Source organism: Erythranthe guttata, chromosome 12, assembly GCF_056151865.1.
Source record: "Erythranthe guttata isolate IM_541 chromosome 12, IM_541, whole genome shotgun sequence".
Classification (NCBI taxonomy): domain Eukaryota; kingdom Viridiplantae; phylum Streptophyta; class Magnoliopsida; order Lamiales; family Phrymaceae; genus Erythranthe; species Erythranthe guttata.
Genome location: NC_142544.1, coordinates 468814 through 491715, shown reverse-complemented (window position 1 = coordinate 491715; position 22902 = coordinate 468814). Strand labels below are relative to the sequence as shown.

At 35.7% G+C, this 22902-nt stretch overlaps 7 protein-coding genes across 9 annotated transcripts; 3 read left to right on the top strand and 4 right to left on the bottom strand.

The window, feature by feature from the left end:
- The first annotated feature begins 438 nt into the window (after positions 1–438).
- Positions 439–1691, top strand: LOC105972919 (protein MIZU-KUSSEI 1). The gene has a single exon (XM_012997898.2). It carries the CDS (start codon positions 868–870, stop codon positions 1582–1584), a length of 717 nt encoding a protein of 238 aa, XP_012853352.1. The 5' UTR covers positions 439–867; the 3' UTR covers positions 1585–1691.
- Positions 1692–3052: 1361 nt separating this feature from the next.
- Positions 3053–9747, top strand: DPE1 (disproportionating enzyme). Of its 3 annotated transcripts, none has more exons than XM_088827392.1 (17): positions 3053–3470; positions 3559–3621; positions 3714–3802; positions 3894–3954; positions 4288–4366; positions 4735–4871; positions 4970–5128; positions 5255–5331; positions 5529–5668; positions 5749–5780; positions 5866–5940; positions 6127–6199; positions 6302–6390; positions 6627–6671; positions 6785–6937; positions 7230–7356; positions 9297–9747. In XM_088827392.1, the coding sequence occupies exons 1-16, from the start codon at positions 3159–3161 to the stop codon at positions 7332–7334; spliced, it is 1689 nt and encodes a 562-aa protein (XP_088683518.1). In that variant the 5' UTR covers positions 3053–3158; the 3' UTR covers positions 7335–7356; positions 9297–9747. The 3 variants fall into 3 exon arrangements, with proteins under 3 accessions (XP_088683518.1, XP_088683516.1, XP_088683517.1); XM_088827390.1 differs by lacking the exon at positions 9297–9747 and adding an exon at positions 8813–8996; XM_088827391.1 differs by lacking the exon at positions 9297–9747 and adding an exon at positions 8782–8996.
- LOC105973040 (monothiol glutaredoxin-S6) lies at positions 7727–8234 on the bottom strand. Its single transcript, XM_012998035.2, has one exon. It carries the CDS (start codon positions 8141–8143, stop codon positions 7835–7837), a length of 309 nt encoding a protein of 102 aa, XP_012853489.1. The 5' UTR covers positions 8144–8234; the 3' UTR covers positions 7727–7834.
- Positions 9748–10186: 439 nt separating the features above from the next.
- On the bottom strand, positions 10187–10787 carry LOC105972905 (mitochondrial pyruvate carrier 4). The gene has a single exon (XM_012997885.2). The coding sequence runs from the start codon at positions 10703–10705 to the stop codon at positions 10355–10357; it is 351 nt and encodes a 116-aa protein (XP_012853339.1). The 5' UTR covers positions 10706–10787; the 3' UTR covers positions 10187–10354.
- Positions 10788–12766: 1979 nt separating this feature from the next.
- Positions 12767–14464, bottom strand: LOC105973120 (sorbin/SH3 domain protein). Its single transcript, XM_012998139.2, has 3 exons — positions 14112–14464; positions 13165–13398; positions 12767–13032 (listed from the first exon to the last, which is right to left on the bottom strand). The coding sequence occupies exons 1-3, from the start codon at positions 14127–14129 to the stop codon at positions 12985–12987; spliced, it is 300 nt and encodes a 99-aa protein (XP_012853593.1). The 5' UTR covers positions 14130–14464; the 3' UTR covers positions 12767–12984.
- Positions 14465–16897: 2433 nt separating this feature from the next.
- LOC105973121 (programmed cell death 2 C-terminal domain-containing protein) lies at positions 16898–20035 on the bottom strand. Its single transcript, XM_012998141.2, has 8 exons — positions 19712–20035; positions 18866–18969; positions 18694–18777; positions 18509–18600; positions 18139–18419; positions 17682–17907; positions 17391–17595; positions 16898–17241 (listed from the first exon to the last, which is right to left on the bottom strand). Exons 2-8 carry the CDS (start codon positions 18956–18958, stop codon positions 17152–17154), a joined length of 1071 nt encoding a protein of 356 aa, XP_012853595.2. The 5' UTR covers positions 18959–18969; positions 19712–20035; the 3' UTR covers positions 16898–17151.
- Positions 20036–21123: 1088 nt separating this feature from the next.
- LOC105972845 (alkane hydroxylase MAH1) lies at positions 21124–22813 on the top strand. The gene has a single exon (XM_012997827.2). The coding sequence runs from the start codon at positions 21124–21126 to the stop codon at positions 22654–22656; it is 1533 nt and encodes a 510-aa protein (XP_012853281.2). The 3' UTR covers positions 22657–22813.
- Positions 22814–22902: the final 89 nt, after the last annotated feature.

The following is a 22902-nucleotide window of genomic DNA, read 5'->3' as shown; positions in this document are numbered from 1 at the left end:
AACTTGTATGTTGGCCGTATTTAAAATAACAAATATATTATATATTTAGCTATTAATTTAATCAGGCGAGCCTTATTTGAGTTGAGACATAGTAAACTCAAATTCGTGTCATAGTTGAATCAGGTTTAACAAAATGGCTCAAACTCAGTCCGGCCCATTAAAAATTAGGTTTGACTCAAATATAATCATGCATAACAATCGGGCTTCGGTTAGGTCGAGCTCAATTGCCCGTCGACAATTGACAATCAATATCAAGCGGAAAAGGAAAAAAGAATACAACGGCTCCATAACAAGGAGCGTTATGTTGCACTACTTTTTTAATAAACTTAATTGTCAAAATTAAGTTATTAATATTTAATTATCATGTGTCACATACATATCACTCGATCCTTTGCTAAAATAAACTGATAGACAATATACTGATAATCAATATATGCCAATTATAATGTTAGTATTAATAGTATTTTCATTTTCCAATTAAGCAAAATTCAAAAGTTTCCAAAATTTCAGTTCCTAATAAATCGGAACCTCTTCAAAAAAATTCAAGAAAATGAAAATGTATTATGAACAGTTAATTCCTCCATATTTTCTTTCTAAAATCTCTGAGAAAAAAAAATATATCCACCACCAATACCTTTTTTTTTTCCATCGTCTTCAACCCCTCATCCACCCATCACCACCGCCAACCACCACCGCCAACCACCACCGTCTGATTACAATTTTCCTTTCCTTCATCCAACAAAATAAATTAATAAACAAATAAATAAACGCCATTAATTCTCTCTCTCTCTAGATCTCTCTCTCACACATAAAGCACACATTTTACGTTCTAAATATAATCCTCCCATTGCTCATATAAATCCGGTAATGGGAGACCCAAACGCGCCGCCGCCACCTCCGCCGCCGCCGGCACAGGGTCTAACGCTCGTCCAGCCTTCAACCAAGAAGAAACACAAGCCGGTCAAAGTATTCCGCGTATTCCGGAACGTCCTCCGATCATTCCCCATCATAACAACCCCCGCGTGCAAGCTCCCCTCCCTCCCCGGCGGCCGCCTCCCCGACGGAAAATCCTCCGGCGGAGGATCGCGCGTGACGGGAACGCTCTTCGGGTACAGAAAGGGGCGTGTGAGCTTCTCGATCCAGGAGAATCCGAGGACGCTGCCGATGCTGGTGGTGGAAATGGCGATTCAGACGCACGCGCTGCAGAAGGAGCTGGGGTTGGGGATGCTGAGGATCGCCATGGAGTGCGAGAAGCGGCCGGACAAGGACAAGACGAAGCTGCTCGACGAGCCGGTCTGGACGATGTTCAGCAACGGGAAGAAGAACGGCTACGGCGCCAGGAGGGAGGCGACGGAGGAGGATCTCCACGTGATGGAGGTGCTCAAGGCGGTGTCGATGGGTGCCGGGGTTCTTCCGCCGTGGACGGAGGAGGCCGCGGCGGCGGAGGGTGGCGACGGAGAGATGGCGTACATGAGGGGCCATTTCGAGCGCGTGGTTGGGTCCAAGGATTCGGAAACGTTGTACATGTTGAGCCCCGATGGGAGCAGTGGGCCCGACTTGAGTATTTTCTTTGTAAGAATTTAATCATTAAATTAATAAAATTAAAAAAAAAATTAAAAAAGAATGTACATTTTCTGTATATTTATTTAATTATTTGTTAGATTTTTAAATAGTAGAATTTTTTCTTAGCATTTTCTTCGGAAACAAAAGTCTCTCGTTTCTTCATCTAGTTGTTCGTATTTTAAAAATGAACATAATTATACGAGAGTGTAGGTTTACGCAGTACACCTATACAGTTAGTTGCAGGTTCCTTCATTACCAAAAAAAACAAACGTATTTGATTTTAAACAAAGGTTAACTATATAATCAATCAGGTTTAGGATTGTTCAAAATGAAAACCCTAACATAAATTTTGAATATGCACCCGACATTATACGCAACGCACCTATCGAGCGCCGCATGCTGAACTCGGCTCTTGGTAATATGCTTTCCTTGCTCGATCGCTATGGAGAGAAAAGACTTTCTAAATGCGTTGTCTTCTTTGGGCCGCACCTATTCGCGAACCTTAGTGAATTGGATCTCTTTGTAAATGGGCTTTGCACCAGAGCCCTATATTGTCCGAGTCAACTCAGTTGTGAAAGAGACTCTTCCAATTAGGGGTGAGTTCGGGACGGGATTTCGGGAATTCGGGATTTTCGGGATCGGGATTTCGGGATTCGGGATAGAAATTTTAAATCCCAATCCCGTCCCAAACTATTAAATCCCGATTATATCGGTATCCCTAAATATTTCGGGAATCGGGATTGGGATCGGGAAATCCCATATTTTGCCTAAAAACTAAGAAATATTGCATCTTTTTTCCATTAGTATTATTTTATACACTAAACCAACTTGAATATATTATATACATACTATTGTTCTTGCCTTATTTAATTTTACCACAAAACTTGGAACAAATAAAATTTTAAAAATTTAAAAATAAGTTGAAACAATATATTTTGTATTGTATTTCTCATCTCCTTGACACATATACATATATATATATATATATATATATATATATATATATATATATATATATATATATGTATGTGTGTGTGTGTGTATTTTTTTATTAGTTTTTTTTTCTTTTTTTTCTAATTCGGGATTAAAATATCCCGATCGGGATTGAACCAATTCCCTAATACCGATCCCGTATTTGTTCCTAATCCCAATCCCGAATCCCGTAATCCCAAATTCCCGAAGTTTTAGTCCCAAATAGTAAAATTCCGATCGGGACGGGACGGGATCCCGAATCCCGATCCCAAATGCCCAGCCCTACTTCCAATCAAGAGTTTTATCACCACTCACGTGAGATGCATGTGCATTAAACTTGCGATTTTTTTTATTTATATATCCTTGATCTTTTACCACTAGCGGTTATTAACGAATTAAATTACACCTATCATTTATTCACCGGCATTTAAATTTATAGTTTAAGAAAATAATGGCAGTATATTTTAATTCGGAAATATCCAAAATAACCAAATTGCCATCTCCATCTACACTATCCCCGAAGTCACATACACACTAAACTATACATACATAATACATACATTCATATCCGTATGTAAGTGCAGTGCAGCGCAATCGGCGGCGGATCTCACAGAACCACCGAAATGTCAATTTGCAGCCTGCTCTCGCCGTTCCCCGCCTCGCTCTATTCCCCTCCGAATCCCGTCCGGTCCAATTCCGCGGCGCCCAATCGCGTCAGGGTACATTTCAAAAATGGCGGGAGCTTATCGGCCGGAGATGATTTGCCGTTGGACTACGAGACCTGGCACCCAAAACGCGACCTCAGGAGCCGCCGGAGGGCTGGAATCCTCCTCCATCCGACGTCGTTTCCTGGACCTTATGGCGTCGGCGATCTCGGCCCTCAAACCTTCCACTTCGTCGACTGGCTTCACGACGCCGGCTGTTCACTTTGGCAGGTTCAATTTCAGTAATCGCATTAGTTAATTGCGCTTATTATTTATGCTTCGAACTTTGTGAATTTGTTAATGGAAGATGTGTTTGCAGGTTCTTCCCCTTGTTCCTCCCGGGAGGAGGTCTAATGAAGACGGCTCCCCTTACTCTGGACAGGTTTGCATAAAACATATTAATAATTAAAAAAATCTAAATTAATTTAAGTTTTGGCGACAAAAGAATTTAGTATGTTCTGTGTGCAATTTCAGGATGCTAATTGTGGGAACACACTTTTGATTTCTCTTGAGGAACTTGTCAAGGATGGTTTACTGTCGAAGGATGAGCTTCCGAAACCAATGTGAGGAATAAATTATGCTTTGACTGTGTTACAGTGTGCTAAGGTCTTATTGAATTTTGCGCCGATAATTTCAATGTCGTAATACTTTCAGAGATACGGACCGTGTTAATTTTGATGCTATTGCTGATGTCAAAGATCCTTTGGTAGCTGAGGTAAAGTATTAGCCCTCATCCTTTCGATTGCTGATATGAAGAGATTTCTTAGAATTACTGAAACACATTATTATCTATGTCAGTTCAAGTTGATTTGATGTGTGATGAATTATTCTAAATAAACTTTTTATTTCATGATTTCATGATTTTTTTTTTCATAGCTGGATTCATCTAATGATTAGTCTCTACCTGCAAAACATGCGATATTCTTTTTGTGGCATGTCCCACATTGTATCATGTTCTGCTGTTACATAACGGATGGCAGCATCTTGGCTGATAAGTGAAGCTTACGACCAATCTTATAAGTAATCTCCTCGTTTTCATATTGGTCAGGCTGCAAAGAGACTTGTTTCAAGTTCGGGAGAGCTAAAGAATCAGCTTCAAGAATTCCGTAAGGATCCAAAGATTGCAGGTGAGATTACCATGTTTCCTTTCCTCCCTACCGAATGGTTCAATGTATATCGCTAAATAAGATTGTTGGTGATTCAGGCATATAAAGTTTGTTCCTGAAATATGCTGTATTTGGTTAATGTCGGGACTTAAATAATCTTGTCTAGATGTAATTTGCTTGTATAGCTACAATGTTGTTGTCTGTCCTTTGTACCTCTCTTTCTCATTTTACAAAGACAATCTTGTTTTCACTGTATTCATTTTCAGAAAATATATTTTATATCTATTTTTTGCAACCAATTTTGGAAAAATACCTCTTCTGATTCCATGACTATAATTACATAATATTAAAACTTAATTTCCTGTATTTATAGCTGCATAAATGTGCAGGTTGGCTTGAAGATGCAGCATATTTTGCTGCCATAGACGACACCCTGAATACAGTTAGTTGGTATGATTGGCCCGAATCATTAAAAAATCGCCATCTTGTTGCTCTTGAGGAAATTTATCAAAGCAAAAAGGAATTTGTAAGATCTCTTTGACCCTATTACCCTATCAGACCCGTAATTCTTCATTAAACTCTGATGGTAGAAGAACTCGTGACACGCAAATCACACTTGGGCAGATAGATACATTCATTGCTGAGCAATTTTTGTTCCAAAGGCAATGGCAGAAAGTTCATGATTATGCTCAGACAAAAGGAGTCAGTATAATGGGAGATATGCCTATATATGTTGGTTATCATAGTGCAGATGTGTGGGCTAATAAGAAACATTTTTTGCTGGTGAGTTCTCCCTTTCTTAATACCTAACGTTTTTGCTATGCTCCAAAGCTCGTTCCTCCCCCCCCCCACCTCTCTTTTTTTTTTTGTTTTTTTTTTTTTGAACTTGCTCTCAATGGTTCCCTGCAGGACAATAGCGGCTTTCCTCTTCTAGTTAGTGGTGTTCCCCCAGATGCCTTCAGTGAAACTGGTCAGCTTTGGAACAGGTTAACACTATTCAGTTTAATGTTTTGTTAATGTTCTGCTAACTTTAATACTATGAAGTATTATCCAAATGACACAAACTTGCAAACAAATTCCAAAGAATAAAATTTCTAATGAAAATTTTACCATCCTGTGCTCGATGATTTTGGGTAATCTATTTTATGATCAAATATTGACTGAGCCTTTTGGTCCAATAAAGCCCTCTATATGATTGGAAAGCCATGGAAAGAGATGGATATTCATGGTGGATACAGCGTTTAAGACGTGCACAGAATTTATTTGATGAGTTCCGGATTGATCATTTTAGAGGATTTGCTGGCTTTTGGGCAGTTCCTTCCGGTGAGATGACGTCAATCTGAAAAAGCTTACATGATACTTTTGTTATGTTGAATATCAATAATTATTCAATTTATGTGCAGAAGCAAAAGTTGCAATGGTGGGAAAATGGAAGGTCAGATTCGTCTTCTATCATCTTAAAAATATCTTTTGACGAACAATGATTGGCCATTTCTAAACGATGTTCTGATTGACAGTAGGTAGGACCTGGGAAATCTCTTTTTGATGCCATCTTCAGAAGTGTGGGAGAAATTAACATCATAGCAGAAGACTTGGTATGTTCTTACGAATAACCTTTTAAAAAATATAGGAAATTTGGTGTATGACTAATCCTTTCGAGTTAATTGGAAAATGGTTTTTTATTGAGTTTCTTGAAAATATGTGTAATTATAATAATCCCCATTTCAGACTTATTATTAGTTCGGTTTACCCTGAGTTCTCATTTTCTTTTACTGCTACAGGGGGTAATTACTGAAGATGTAGTGCAGCTTAGGAAATCAATTGGGGCACCTGGAATGGCAGTCCTCCAGTTTGGTGACGACTTGCTACCTTTTTATATTTATTGTGCTTGTGAATATCTATTAAAGATACCTTCCACTAAAAATGCTTACTCTCCTTTCTGGGCTTTTTGTCCAGGCTTTGGAAGTGATGCTGAAAATCCACATTTGCCTCATAATCACGAACAGAACCAAGTCGTGTACACTGGCACTCACGACAATGACACGGTATTTCATGTTGACAAGTATTTATTTATTTATTTATCTTTTTATTGTGGTTCTTTTTTGAGATTTATTGTATTAAAACATAGTTAGCTGCAAATTGACTTCCATGAAATTTTCTGGAAGCTACAAAATTCTTCTATGACTTTTATTTTTTATATTATTTCTTATCTTATGGATTTCTTTTAGTTGATGCAAGCAGATACTAATTTTCCACTATTAACTATTTTTGGTATGCTCAGATTAAAGGATGGTGGGACGTGTTGCCTCAAGAAGAGAAATCTAACGTGAGTATGGCTTAATCGTTTAATCCTCCATTACGAGTCTTTTTCAATGTGAGGAGCAGAGAATTGAATGTCACTAAATCTTGTTCTTATGTACTATATGATTCTGTTTTTAGGTGCTAAAATATCTAGGTAATGCCGTTAAAGAGGATGTCTCATGGGGTCTAATCGAGGCTGCACTTTCTTCAGTTGCACAGACCACTATTATACCAATGCAGGATATACTTGGATTGGGTAGTTCAGCTCGGATGAATACTCCAGCCACTCAGGTAAAGAGCAGCTCCACATGCATATACGATATCGGAGGTCAAATATGTCATTATGCTATTTATTTTAGTAATTGTGTGTTTATATTTAATATGGTAATGGTAAAGCTACTCCACCAGCACTTGAATTTATGTTGATGTATGAGTAGCTACGGTGATGAACAGTGAATACTTACGTATACGATCTAGAGTTGAACAATGTGTTTGATTTTCCGTTTGACCACTGACTTGTGAGAATTTTATACACGATATTTAGTATATTTTAATGGTTCCGTTGCGTTGTACATGTATACAGTACGGAAATTGGAGCTGGAGAATACCCAAGTCGAGGACCTTTGACAGCTTATCATCTGAAGCACAACAACTAAGAGATATGCTTGTGATGTATGGTCGGTTATAACTATAGCTGAAAATCCTGGCTGGTAAGTGAGTTTAGATTTCATCTTATTATGCAAATAATTTCGATCGATTCAGCTAAACATTATCATCTAATCGAATATAATAAGCTTATACATTTTGTCTGCATTTGTCCTCACACTTTGAATAAAATCTTAATTATCTGCCTACAGCGTTAACCGAATATAGTCTTTAATACGCTATTAGTACTGTCCGTATGATCTAGAATTTGGAGTTTTCAAGAGAATGATCAGGGCACATAAAATTTAGGTTCGAACTATATTAAAGACTTGACAATTAAAATACATGCTATAATACGAGTAGGCATCTCTACCATACACTAGTACAACAAAAAAGGCCTCTCACTCAGTATACCTATCTATATTCGATATATAGTTACGTATACTCGAAATATGATTATGTTTCTAGCTAAGAGCAGCTCACATAACTACACCCCACCCTACAAAATGTCATATAAGTAAAGGTTCGTGTGTTTTCTTCCTACTACATCCATATAGCGTTGGCCTTGATAAGCAATTTCTTGAGCTCCCCTTTGATGTTGAGGCTCATAATCTCATTAGAACCACCGACAAATTTCTTGCCTATGAACACTGCCGGTACGCTCGGGCTGCACCCTAGCTCAGTCAACGCCTTCTCCATCTGAAGCCCATTGGTTAGATGGTCAAGCTCGTATACCACAGGGTTTGCCCCGAAACCTCGTATTAGTACCATGATTGCATGGGACATGCAACAGTTGTTTTTGCTGAATATTACCACCGGACTTCCTGCCCCTAATCCCTTCACCGTATCCATATATATTTATTTGTCTCTGTGTGTGTGTGTGTGTGTGTGTGTGTGTGTGTGTGTGTGTGTGTGTGTGTGTGTGTGTGTGTGTGTGTGTGTGTGTGTGAGAAGAACTGGTAATGAAGATGGTGGATATACATATATATAGGGAAAATATTTTTGTCATGTTAATTGGATTAGGGTTTTGATTTCATGCATGATAGTGACTTTGATTTGTCATCTGTTGGCAAGTTGCATAGAATAATATTTGTATGCAGAAAACCAGAAGTGGATCAAATATGTTGTCACTGTATTACTACATGTGTATCTGTCTTTCGATCGTTTGATCAAATAGACGAAAAAGATGTATAAGCTAAGGTTTATCGTCCAAACGAGCCACCTTTTTATCCAGCATATTAAAAAGGATTCATCACCCACATAGAAAAACAGAAAACGATACCTAGTTTGTTGTACCTTACGATAAGATGACTCCTCGGGATGCTCAAAAAGCAACATAAGATTATATTGTTCCGTACATTACGACAAGAGTACACATAGCATAACATAACATTGCATATTCTCCACAGTAGCAAATATTCTACATGAAAATTGCGTAAGAAAATGCTGAAAGATCTGCGTGTCGATAATAGCCCTTATCGCTTCCTCAGATTCTCTATATCGGATCTTTATTCCATGCAGTAACGAGTCGATCTATCTGTCGAATAAAGCATTGAGGATAAGAATATCTTCCTCAACTCAAGTTGACCTTACTTTAATTTGTGTTTTTTGTTTGTTTTGTGTTTCATAATTTAACAAATAACTATATATCTTCCCTCCTTGTATAAAAAAATTCTCTACAGTTGACAAATTTAAGGTTGATTCATCCTCTTTTGTTTCTTTTTTTTTTTTTTAATTTTTTTTTTAATTTTATATAATAGCAATTATCTAATATTAGTCTATATTTTTCACTAAAACTAGCTGACTCAACTGTTGAAATTAGTTGGCTCAATAGTTCTGAGAATAATATATTTATATTTTTTTTGATCCATTATATTTATCAAAATATAATTAACTAAGAAACTATTAAAAATATATTTTTCTAATTTATATTTAATAAAATAACTAACAATTTTTTTCCTCTTTTTCTTATTTTCTATCTTCTTGTTTCTTCTCACTCCATAAGTCCATATACAACCCACACAACCTATTCTAGTCACCCATAACTAGAGCCGTCAAATTCCAGCCACCCATGGCCAGATTTGTCGAATTCCGGCCACCGACGGTCTACTCCACCCGGATTCAGCCACCCCCGGCAAATTTTGCCAAGATCCCGCCACCAACAGGCACTGACGGGAGTGTTAAAGATGAAAACCCCGGTTATTGACCGGTTTTCGCCGTTTGAACCGGCTTCTTGACTTTTCTGGTTTTATGTGTCATATCGGACCGCTTTTGTTCCGAGTCGCGGTCCGGTTCTTACAACATTGCCAAAAACTAACTGATATATATATGAAGTGTATCTTTCGTGATGAAACAAATCTTAAATTTTCCATTCTTACTCATTATTTATTTCAAAATAATACCAAAATCAGGTAATATTTTTTGAATTATATACAAAAAACATGCATATATTAAAGGTCAAACACATCTTTGAATCATTTCTTGTTATGTTTGATAGATGGTGGTTGGGTGTATAATTTAATAGAGAAAAAACTATTAACTCTAAATTGGCATTATTTGACTCACCAATCACCATGACATTTCTTCCCCATTTTATTTTTATTTTATGTTTTATCTTTTTGGGTAAATTACAACCACATCCCCGAGCCAAAGTGTAATTACAAAATAACCCCTTATTTTTGAGAAATTACAACCAGCCACCCTGCAGTTTGTAAATATCTTACTTCCACCCCTACAAAAGGGTGTTAATGTAAGAAATATACAAATTTTAGGGTATTGATGTAATTATGAAAAATAAGGGGGTTTTTAGTAAATAGAATATACCTCAGGGGGCGTTTGTAATTTACCATCTCTCTTTTTGGCTTAATTTTATCAAAGTTAATCAATCAATCTGAATTAATCAATCAACCCAACTAAAAATAAAACATGGACTAAGTATACAGTAATTCCCAAATTATACAGTAAAATTAAAGCTTAATCCAAACACATTAAAATATATATTTTATTATTTTCCCACTTGAATTTCCTTTCGCAACTTACTGATCAGTGGGGAGTTAGAAACAATTAATCACCAGCCAACGACCGGTCAGCTTCGACGGCGGCGGCAGTCGGCGGCGGAGGAGCGAAGTAGTCGTGGCGGAGTTTTCTGGAGAGCTGGTAGAAACCGGTGCAGGCCATGGCGGAGTTGACGGCGAAGAGATTCCAATTCCACGGGATGATGACGAAGCAGTAGCGAGACCAGATGATTCCAGACGTCGCTATCACCGCCTGCTGCGGATACGACAGCTTTTCCGGCGGCTTCGAGAAGTCGGAGATGTTTGCTATGCTCAGCCCCCACTTGAACGTCGGCGCCCAGAAATGGATCGTCTTCGGCCCCGCCGGGTGGTCCCACAGTGCCCGGAGCTTCGACTTCATCTCTCTCCTCTTTCTCTCTCCTCTTTCTTCCCCGTGTGTGTGAGAGAAAATGTGTGTGTTTTTTTTTTTTTTTTCTTTTTGGTATTTTTATGAATATAATTTTTTCTTCGTTTTTATAGGTCGAGAGTTTAATTAAATAATCCGATAGTTCTTCGGGGACGATAAAACTATTAATTATTAAAATAAATTTTAAAAATGCATACGTGGCACTTCTTTGTTTCTAGCCAAATAGTAGATATTTTTTTCTTTTTAACTTTATGAAATGTCACTCCCCACCTCAAAGGGGTATAATGGGCATTTAGCTCAACTGGTTGCGGGGCCTGCAGAGTATTATTGATACTTAATTGCGACGTGATCAAAGTCGAAACTCGCAATTAAATACTATTGTTTATCTTAATTTATAATTAATCTATGTAGATATTGATTAACAAGAAAGACACAATTTTGTTGGATTCTGCACCTGGTAAAATATATATGTAAATTTAAATTACGGATTTACATACACCTCAATACATGCATATGTAATCAAAGAAAATTATTAATTAACAAATTAATTAGTGATCTCAAAAGAGTTGATTGTGGGGCCAATGAAAGTAATTATGAAATTGTATTTCAATGACATTTGGCAACTTAATTTAATAATTTCTATTCAATTTTGGGGGCTAGGAAGCATGTCCTTATCTATCTATCCAAGAAGTTGGGATTGACTCATTAATGAGTAGGACGGCTTCGCTATTATCCTACGTCTATCACATGCTAAACTCGATAAAAAGTATCGGATGATTTTGCACTACAGATTTATACAAATAAGTATTCACTAAACATGCATCCACATAGTGATAGTTGTGTGTGTTATTATGTTTAGATCAGTGTTGCCAGATTTTTCAGTGTATTTTATCACGTGTAGCATCTACAAAACCATTATGCTGCGCCTATTTTAATTTATTGTTAAAGTGTTAACATTAAGTAGTTTAGGCTCATTACCAACTTCCATTTATTAATTGTAGAAGCTAATAAATCTAATTTGGTTTATTAGTTAAAATACTAGACTAAAAATGATTGTACAATATCTATTTAATTATATAATTTCAACTAATAAGTATTAAAAAGGCAAGAGGCCCAACATAAGCCCTACTTGAAATGGTGGATTTAAGCCCACCTTTTCGAAAATGGCCCAACACAAAATCGTTTTATAGTATTATTAGACCTTTTCTTAGTTTAATTAAAGAATAACTAATTAATGTTATAAATCAACAAGTAGGAAATGACAAGATTCTAACTCTAGTTCTTATCTAGATTTATTTGTTTTTTCTTTCATTTTTTTTTAATGAAGGAACCTACACACCATTATGTAGGTGCACTGGATAAATCTACAATCTCGTATAAGTGACTTGCAAATATACGAGAGACGTATACCACACTATGGTAATCATGTGTGACAGGTTCAACCTAACGACCGTTGGCAAAGAATTCGAATCTGAATCAATTGACACAGATTCACTTGTTCCAACCGTTTGATCATATCCCTTGTGGGACTGGTCGTTTGTATTTGTAATATATGATGCAGGATCAAACCCTGTTCACCTGATCCTCTATAAACCAAGCTCCTTGATTATGTTAGTTAGATTATATTACGAGCTCAATAATAACTCACGGGCCTCTTGCGTCGACCAAATGCACGATTAGTCTTGATAAATAATAGGATAAATTACAATCGCCCCCTTGAGGTAAGGTTTATTTACGAAAAAATCTCTAATTTTTTTTATAGTTACATCCACCCCGCACTTTGTAGATTTCTTATATTAACACCATTTTTCTTTAATAGAGAGTGGGTGTAAGAAATCTATAAATGGAAGGGGTATGAATGTGATTTCTAAAAATAAAAGGGTTCTTTTGTAATTAGACTTTATCTCAAGGAGGTGGTTGCAATTTACGCATAATAATATATCAATGTCAATCAAACGAAATATCTTATTTTCACAAATCTAAAATTATAAAAACAAAAAAGCAATATGCTCACCATAAATGAATATGTCTAAGATCTACATTATGCAAGAAACATCACTAATCCACACTATTATATTAACAAGCCCCCACAAAAATCATGTTATTCGGACTAGCCACGTGAGACTCACAAACCGATCGATAATTCGAATATTCGTCGCCATAAACAATTTGTCAAAAAAAAAAAAAAAAAAGCAACATTGCATTACATATCATGAAATGCAGAAATTAAAAAAGTGCACCCGGGCCGATCGATCCATCAAAGAAGACTTCGTTCATGCCTTGACACAACAGTTGAAGTATCTGAAGAAGCTCCTCCTTCCCTACAGTAGCAAATAAAAAAATAAAATTTTCTTTTCGGAAAAATTATAATTATCAATTGTAAAACGGCTACTTAACGGTTCAAACGGATTACGATGAATAAATATAGCTACATGAAGAAGAAGAGCACACACCGTTGGAGAGTGACTTTCATGAAAGACTTCGTGAGTATCATTTTGGGGAATATTCGAAACTCTTTTGGTTGACGGGATTAGTTCTTCCTCGTTTCCGAGACTTGCCCTTGACGGGTCCCGCTTGTTTTGCTTCCTCATTTCTCTAATTTTCGAAAAATCCATCGAGTAATCGGGCAACGGTCCCTTTTGATCCCAGTCGCCAAATTGTGGCACGGATAGCCAAGGTTCATTTCTCTACACAATCACAAACGATTTACGATTCATTAGGCACTCAAGAAAAGTGAAATTGGTAGTACTATTACAAGAGTTCTTGATCATAAAACGTCGAATTATTCTTACAACCGATAAAAATAAGGATAATTTATGCTTCGAATATCCAAACACAAACAAGAATTTCATGAATCAAAAATGAAATCTTTGCCCAAGAATTATAAAAAAAATAATTAAAGAATTTAACCAGATCCACTATTACAGACAAAAATATAGGAGGTAAGAAGAATCTTTCTTTTACAAAGAGGTTTCAGCTAAATCAGAAAATTTTTAAGAAGCAGGCAGATAACAATATATACAACACAAATATATATATTATACTTAATTCACTAAATTGCATGCAGTTAACTGAAATAAAACAATAAATATATTGTTTAACAACACAGACAGATAATTACATACATCATATATTTCATATATAGAGATCCATACCACACATAATTTACACACACCCGCATGTATGTGTGTGTGATTGTGTGTAAATCAAAGGTTGAAACCCACCATTTTTGTGTACTATCTACGACACCGTTTTGATTTAAAAAAAAAAAAAAAAAAAAAAGAACACAAAAAACTCAGAAACATCAAAAGGGCAGCTCCAATTTCTCAAGAAAAATCCCAAAAATTCAACATAAAACAGAGAAACATAAAATAATTAAAAAAAAAGAAGCCATTTTTACCTCCTTGCGATGATCCATTTGATAATACACTAAAATATCTGAATTTTCTTCAAAATTACGAGGAACCCTTTTGCTCCCGATCCACGAAAAACCCAAATCCAACGAGAATTATATGAGAAATTGAAGGAAAGAGGGATTATTTATTAATTAATGGCAGAATTCTTGTATGCCCAAAACCCACCACTGTGTATTACAGGTTAGAGAGAGAGAGAGTAGAGAGAGAAAGGGGAAGTAAATATATATATAGGAAAAAAAATGTAAGTGAGATAAGATTTGGGTTTACGTGTATATCGCCATTGGAACTCAACACGGTTTAGCTCCACTGGCATTTTTCTTTTACTTTTTCAAAGCTCGTTTTCATACAGTATTTTATTGCCTGTTATTTTATTTTCTTTTTTTATTAATAATTAATTCCATTTATGAATAATAATTAATTTTCTTTTTTTATTAATAATTAATTCCATTTATGAATAATTTTAGTAGTGTGCCAGCTCAATCATGTGCTATGATTAGTGTATTCTCAATCATGTTACATAATTTAATCAGATTCTAAAAGAAACATTCTCTCCATTAATTAAAGATTAAATAAATAAAAAGTTCCTTTGCCCAATCCCAATACACATGACACATCACTAAATAAATTTATTTATCATTTTTTAAAATATTATATTTATTCTATTAATACAAATTATACATGAAAAGCAAATTGGGTTGTTTTGGGTCAAGAATTTCAATGAACTCGTCTATAATGGGTCAGTTCATGATTGCTAATATCTTAAAAAATTGATTGATCTATAATTATCGGTCAATCACCTATATTAATTAAAAAAAATTAAAGCATTATTTTAGTTTCTAATTTAAGATTGTGGTTGTTTCTTTTTTTTTTTTTGGTAGATAGACTCTAAACGGTAACTTTATATTATTTTAGATAAAATGATTATTATTTTTTTTTCAAGAATGGTTTAAGTTAATGAGATTTATTTTAATAATTATTTGACTAATTAATATTTTAATTTTATAAGATTATTTGACTGCCTTACCTAATCGAAAGGAAAGTTTAGTTCGACTTTCGACTTGTTAATAATTTTTTTAGTACTCATTTCGAATATTTATTAGACTTGAGAACAATTCTTATAAATTTGACTTTGAATATTGTTATTTGAATTGGCAATGCTTAATTAATCTACTGCATTAATATATTACTTACATCTGTCAATTATTTCTTTTTTCTAATAAACGTGTGATGACTTCTAAATATTTCATAGCTAAACCAGTTGTAACGTTACAATTATGTTAATTAATCAACCTCGATAGAGTTTTTATTTTTTTAACAATCAATTTCGAATCCCGTGTAGAATTTAAAAAAAAATCCAAACCTTATTTTATAATTCGGCCGTTTCAAAATAAGGGTCGTTTAAGGTTAGTGCACACCAATTATGAAATTATGAAAGATAATAAATACTCTTGATTTTAGAGAAAATAATTCATATTTGACAAAATTAAATTAGAGGTAAAATTGAAAAAAAATAATATTGTCCTAAAAACCGAGAGAGTAATTATTAGTTTGGATTTGGCAGCAATTGTCCACGTGAAAAGGCCCAGATATAGGCGGCCTACAATCAAATTTCATAAGCGCTTGTGTATGTTGAATGCACTATAAAATTAAGGTTTGCGGTTTTTCCAGCACTAATTGAAATTTAGGACAACTGGTTTATATATTTTTTAAATTCTAACATGATTGATTGATTATTCACTCAACCAAATGACACAAGGAACAAACACTACATAATTAAATTTTAATCAAGACAAATTAATTATTAAGACTCCATTTATTGATAGATCCCTTAATTATTAAGGAATTCAAATAAACCTCAGAACAAATAGACACTTCAAACACCAAGACAAAAAACAACTGAAATAAATTAACATACCTAAAACATTTTATTAATTAGACCATAATTAATTATAATTTATAGCCCTAACGAAGATTAATTAACCAACAGGCTCTTCTTTCTTCACAGCAACGGGTGCTCTAAAAACCCCAACGCGTGCATTGGGGAATCGGCCGGCGGCGTTTTCTTCTTTCTTCACCGGCGGCTCAGCCTTAACCACCACCGGTGCCACGGCGGCGCGCCTGACGGGGTTGGAACAATAGTAGACTTCGTTCACTCCGGCGCAGCCAGTGCAGCAATCTCTAGTGTCCATTATCTCAAAATTAACTAATTAATTATTATTACTTTTTTTTAATTTGATCTTTTATTTTTTTTGCTGTGATGTATTTCGATTGTTAGAAGTTGATGAATATATATAGTGGTGGATTTTAGCCTTTTCAGGTGTCTCTTACATTTAACTGTACAGATTAATTTCTTGGTTCAGTGTATATATTTATTATTACAAGTGTGATGAAGATGAAGATTTAATTCATCATGAATTTTGGGTTTGTCGTTCCAAATAATGGACTGTACGTATTCAAAGTTACATTCTCATGCATGTTATCTATTACGGTAAATTGCGAAAAAAACCCCTAAACTTAGGTTAAAATATAAAAACGCCCCGGATAGACCTATCCGTAATTACTAATATTTCACTGATCACTATTTCTCACATAGATCCCTTTATGGTGTGATTGTTTACGTAATCTATTTGATTTTAGGAAATTATGCACCAATAGGTTACATTTTGAATTATAGATAAATAAATATATAAAAATTGTGGGCCGTGTTCATCGATTCATCCATATCTTTCTCACTCAACATTTATTTTGATGGTACAATTAAAACACGAAATTTCATAAAATTGGAATGAAAATGTTGTTCCAAAAGCGGGAATTTTTGGACCGGAGTCCGCAAAATTCGTAATATTCGGCTCCCGATTTTCATCTTATGCCGGGAGACTACAATAATCGTAATAGACATAGCAGGAAAATAAAATAAAAAACAATCACTTAAATCAAAAAAAAAAACAAAGGGACACAAATATTAAAAAAATAAACATAAAACAAAATTGTGCTGCATTTTATATCCACAAAAGGTTTCAAAAATTACTCATATTGAACGATAACTGCTTCCTCCGCTACAATCCAGTCTTTAGTGTCCCCGTTTACTTGACAAGATGCCGATTCCCCGCAGCTCTTAAAAAACAAACAGATAATCCGATATTGTAATAATTAGTATTTTTTTTTTTACCGAAGAAAGGTGAGAGTAATTTGTGTTGAAACCTAATTCGACGGCCAAATAATTAAATTCACATATTTGCAAGAAACTTATATAGGACACTTACCCTTGAACAAGTGTAGACTAACAAAGTCATCCAATTAAATTTATCTAAAGATATTCTTTGTTCATTATCAGCTGCTTCGTGCAAGAAGAATATCAACGGGGGCATCACCTGCATTTCATAATGCCTTTTTTCACCACAAAGCTTACAATTTCCGGGTTCTCCCGTTTCTGCAGAAGCCAATAGAGGCTTTCCACCATACGAATACCTAGACGAAAACAAGAGTTGACTTTTGAAGAAGTAAAATAAAAAAACGGGGGGTTAAAAAGCTGAGTGTGTATTAAGTTTTTTTACCTTAAACATTGCTCAGGGTATGCATCCACTCGTTTCTTGAACTTGAGATAAGTTCTATCAGCATTTAATGCTTTATCATATTCGTAATTCTCTTCGTCGTATGTTTCTTCATTGTCGGAATTGTTCTCACAGTCTTGGATAGACAGAATCGGGCTCTTTGAAATTTCAGAAATATTTTTTTTGGATAGTTTCTCTTCTTGAACGTATGTGTAAAAGCACGGCATCACTGCAATAAAGCAAAATATATGCATCAAAAAACTAATTTAAGTGAAACATAGGGAATAAAAGCAAGAATTATGGGAGCAGAGCTTAAAGCTAGCAATTAGTTAATAGAGAGAAAATGGGATCTTCATGAACATAAATGATAAATAATCGAGTACATCAAAGTTTCCCGATATTTATACATGGTTGGTTAATAAGTTAACTGATACAAAAAACAATAATAATTAGGATATACCTGGTACTTTATCATCAACAGACCTAGCTGGTTGACTAATATGCAGGGGCTTTTTACTGAATTCACCGCCATTACTCTGTCTTTTGCCATTAGTAGTCAACTTAGCAGCTTCCGAAAGAGCTCTACTTAACTCTTCGAGATCTATATCTTCTTCATCTTCTTCTTCTTCGATGTCAAACGACCACAGATCCTTCTTCCAATTATTATCCGAAACGGAAGAAGAATTATTTGTGGGCCCCACTTCTTCGCTCGAAATCTTCTGAACACGAAGTGCTCTCCATCTGCACCGGTTGAAAGAAATAAAGATAGTAAAATAGGTCCACTAATAGCCAAATATTGTAATTGCAAAATTTGAACACAAGGGCCTTACAGGAGGCTCTCACATTGTGGAACCACACAGCCGAAAATATATATCACTCGCTCGTTTATTGATAAAGATTTACTTGAAACTGGAGCATAAATCTGGAAATACAGAGAACGAGAAAACGTTTTTTTTTAATCGTACTAATTTATTAAAGGCAAAAAAAATAAGGATTACAAATATTCGATTCGAACCTGTGCGAGGAGACAAAGATTGCTTCCACATGTACTGCACTCGAGCAGAACTCGCTTCTCACCAGAAAATTGAAAAGGAAAATCCTGTACATAAGTAATAACTGAAAATTTGAAGAGATGGCAAAAATCAAGAAGTGCGAATGTAACTTTGAAACTAGTTTGAGATTCATACTGGAAGACCTCCAATTTTTGTTGTGTATACGTCTGCTGCTTCGTACTTACTATCGGCCCATGGCCCTGGCATAAATAAAGTGACTCCATCCATGTTTTTTTTTGCTGTTTTAAGAAAAAAAAAGTTATAAAGAGCACTAAAGTTAGATGCCTTTAGCACGGCATGGTAGTCAGTTCGATTTGTTGATTGGGTGATTATTACAGGAGAAAAGGAGGGACGACTTTTGACATAACATGATATATGTTTGAAAAATAAAGACAAGTCAAAACCTAGAAAAGGGGATAAAATACGAGAAAGTTATGAACAGAGAGCAGTGACGAATACGCATATCATTCTTGCACGAAAGTGCAGGACAGCCTATGAATACAGAACTTCCAGGTTCAAATTGCCTGTAATAAAATCTAACTAAAAAGAACGAATTATAGCTTTTTCCTTGTAAAAAATTCCTCATGTAAGAACACAGGGATCATTACACATTCTAGAATCCAACTTTGGCAACAGTTTTAGAGAACTAATGAATCTTTGAAATCATACGTTTCTTCGCAACCTCGATTATGATCCTCACTAGACAAAGGCAACTACATCTGGCAGAAATAACCCAATTCCATTAACAGAAACAAGATAAAAAAAATTAATTACATGGAGACATTTTAAGTTCATGCAAGCATTTTGTAAAGCAGGTGGCGTGCATACAAAATGACAACGCCAAATCAAATACCTGCAAAACTAAAGCACACACATGCTGCTATAAAATGTAACATAGAACAATTTCTACAGAATTAATGAAAAGAAGAAGAAGCAGAGATAAATTTAATCAAATCAATAAAGCTCATAGTAGAATCTTACAACTGGAGTACTGGACTGAAGAAATTGGTGACAATAAATTTTAGCTCACGAATCCCACACTAGCTCAGCTAAAAAAAACCCTATGCAGAGACGACGGCGGAGATAGGCGGTGGGCCGGTGGCGCAACCCAAAAAGAGAAAAGGAAAAAAAAAAACTAAACAGAGAAAGGGAGCAGGGTGACGGTGGGGAAACGGTGTCGTTTAGTCCGTAGTTAGCATTTGATGGGAAAAGATCGAACGCTAAATTTATAATCAAGTCCTTTAAGTATGTCTAAATTACAAATACTTTCTTTTTTATTTGCTAACATTACCCCATATTCAAAATGTCTATCGAAAAATTCCAAAATAAATTATATAATGGCTAAAATGATCCTCAATTTAAAGAAAGTATATTACAAATAGCCCCTTAAACTATATCTTTATTAGATATAACCCCTAAAACTAATTAACCAATTACAAACTCTAACGCAATTTTGAAAATTTTAAATTGCTCCTAAATATAATATAAAAAATTATCAGGATATTCTAAGACTAGAATATGTGTTATGCCCTTTTGTTACAAGGGTAAAATTGAGAAATTTGAACTAATATACTAAGAATCTGAAAGATTATGTTAGTGATAACGCCGAAAGGGGAAATTGTTAGACGATGAAATATCTCGGGAGATATATAATTGTTATTGTTCAAACAAGAGAGGAATATTTATTATTTAAACATACCTTACATGATTGATCTACGGGTTTTTTATAAATATGTGGTTAAGTATTGTGGTCGTGTGTTACTATTTTAATTATTATAGTGTGAGTTCATATGTTTATGCTACGGTAGTCAAATCATGTTTAAGGTGTTGGAAGAAAGATATCTAAAAGAATATACTGGGAAAGAAAATCATATTTATTTACATTTTATTTATAAATATATTAAATCACCAATCATATTTCTGAAATAGTGACATGTAATTAGGTATAAGTAGCTTCTAACTATACCAAATTCCGGCGATTGAGATTAAATTAACGTAATTCTTTGTTATAGTTAGTTAAATATCAACCAAACTATCACCAAACTCACTCCCCACATCAACTTGATTTATTGATCATATTAGTCTTAATTGTTTCTTGCAATATTTAAACACTCGTAATTAAGACAAATTAATTGTAATTAACGACACGATTACATCTGTTTGTGGAAATTAAAGTTAAGTAATTAATCTGATTTGGTTTTAATTATATTCTCTAAAAAGCTAACAAAGTTAGGTGCATGATGTTAGTTATTGGATAAGCTACCAGGTTAATTAATTAATTAATTAATTACTCTAAATCAAAACTTATGATCAATTCATTCATATATAAATATCCTTACACTCATAGTTATTACAAACACAAATTTAAAACAAGGGAAAAAAATAAAAAAATAATGGCGGTTTCATTAATCTATATTATTGGTGAAATGTTCTTGCCATTATTTCTCTGTATTTTCTTTGTTTGGTGTTTCCGAAAAATCAACGGTCTACCATGGAACTGGCCGGTGGTCGGAATGCTGCCCAGCTTGTTCTGCCACCTCCACCGCGTCCACCACCGGTGTGTTGATATTCTAAAGCTCGCCGGAGGAACTTTCCACTTAAAGGGACCCTCGTTTGCGAATAGTGATATCATCATCACGGCGGACCCCACCAACATCCACTTCATCATGAGCTCGAACTTCGCAAACTTCCCGAAAGGGCCCCACTTCAAGGAGATCTTCGACGTTTTGGGAGACGGGATCTTCAACGCCGACTCCGACTCTTGGGCCCGCCAGAGGAAGCAGGCGCGGGCCCTGATCGCCCACGAGTGCTTCCGTCGGTTCTTGATCAGGACGACCTCGGAGAAAGTTAGGCACGGCCTTATTCCGGTTATCGAACATGTTTGTAATAATAGTCGTGGCATTGTTGTCGATTTGCAAGATTTGTTCCAACGGTTCACATTCGATACCACTTGCGTATTGGTCACCGGTTACGATCCGGGTTGCCTGTCGGTTGGTTTACCGGATGTTCCGTTTTCGAAGGCTTTGGACGAGGCCGAGGAAGCTATATTCATGCGGCACTGCTTGCCCGAGAGCATCTGGAAGCTCAAGAGGTTCCTAGGGTTCGGGCACGAAAAGCAATTGAGTCGAGCTCGAGTTGTGCTGGACAATGTCATCGAAAAGTACATCTCTGCAAAGCGCGAAGAAATAACGGCCGGAAAATCCGGCGGGCCCCACGAATTAGGTCAAGAGAACGGACTAGACTTACTGTCGTCGTACATCAACGAATCGGAAAACGACAACGATAGTTCTTTAAGGGACACGATACTCAATTTCATGATAGCCGGACGCGACACGACCAGCTCGGCACTGACGTGGTTCGTCTGGCTCGTCTCGACTCATCCGGAGGTTGAGAAGAAGATCCGGGCTGAGCTAAACTCCGTTATTCCGGAAGATTCTAGAACAAAGCTGAGGTTGTTCGAGGCGGACGAGGTACGTAACCTAGTTTACCTGCATGCCGCCCTCTGCGAGGCGTTGAGGCTATACCCGCCGGTGCCGTTCCAGCACAAGGCACCGGCCCGGCCCGTGGTTCTTCCGAGCGGTCACTATGCGGGCCCGGAGATGAAAATTCTGTTCTCGTTATACGCGATGGGGAGAATGGAGTATATTTGGGGGAAGGATTCGGGGGAATTCAAACCGGAGAGATGGATTACGGAACGGGGGACGGTGAAACACGAGCCCTCGTATAAGTTCTTGGCTTTCAATGCAGGGCCAAGAACTTGTCTAGGCAAAGAAGTTGCTTTCACTCAATTGAAATGTGTGGCTGCTGCTATAATACACAATTATCAAATTGAGGTGGTGGAGGGGCATAATGTAAGCCCTAATGTTTCTATTATTCTATATATGAAGCATGGTTTGAAAGTTAGGGTTACCAAGAGATTGGATTGAAATTTCTGCTCCAATTTTTTTTTTTATAAATTTTTTTATTAATTACTATTTTATTTATGTTAATGTTTTCAATTGATTAATATATGTGATGTTGTGATATTGGAAGTGTTCAATTTGAATATTTATTATTAATTTTACATTGAAATTTTACTGTTAATTTTGACGTGAGCAGTTCAAATTAGGATTATTTAATTAAAATTAGACTAGGATATTCTAATTTGGATTAAATTTGAAATTTATTGTCTC

Bases quoted from the DNA above. Each gene is read 5' to 3' on its own strand.
- LOC105972919 (XM_012997898.2), top strand. From the start codon at position 868: ATGGGAGACCCAAACGCGCCGCCGCCACCTCCGCCGCCGCCGGCACAG.
- DPE1 (XM_088827392.1), top strand. From the start codon at position 3,159: ATGTCAATTTGCAGCCTGCTCTCGCCGTTCCCCGCCTCGCTCTATTCC. The intron at 3,803-3,893 runs GTGAGGAATAAA...TAATACTTTCAG, and splicing joins GATGAGCTTCCGAAACCAAT to AGATACGGACCGTGTTAATT. The intron at 6,672-6,784 runs GTGAGTATGGCT...TTCTGTTTTTAG, and splicing joins CTCAAGAAGAGAAATCTAAC to GTGCTAAAATATCTAGGTAA.
- LOC105973040 (XM_012998035.2), bottom strand. From the start codon at position 8,143: ATGGATACGGTGAAGGGATTAGGGGCAGGAAGTCCGGTGGTAATATTC.
- LOC105972905 (XM_012997885.2), bottom strand. From the start codon at position 10,705: ATGAAGTCGAAGCTCCGGGCACTGTGGGACCACCCGGCGGGGCCGAAG.
- LOC105973120 (XM_012998139.2), bottom strand. The intron at 13,033-13,164 runs GTGTGTGCTCTT...TTGCTACTGTAG, and splicing joins ATGAAAGTCACTCTCCAACG to GGAAGGAGGAGCTTCTTCAG.
- LOC105973121 (XM_012998141.2), bottom strand. From the start codon at position 18,958: ATGGATGGAGTCACTTTATTTATGCCAGGGCCATGGGCCGATAGTAAG. The intron at 18,601-18,693 runs GTTCGAATCGAA...CTGTATTTCCAG, and splicing joins ATCTTTGTCTCCTCGCACAG to ATTTATGCTCCAGTTTCAAG. The intron at 17,908-18,138 runs GTATATCCTAAT...GCTTTATTGCAG, and splicing joins TGTTGATGATAAAGTACCAG to TGATGCCGTGCTTTTACACA.
- LOC105972845 (XM_012997827.2), top strand. From the start codon at position 21,124: ATGGCGGTTTCATTAATCTATATTATTGGTGAAATGTTCTTGCCATTA.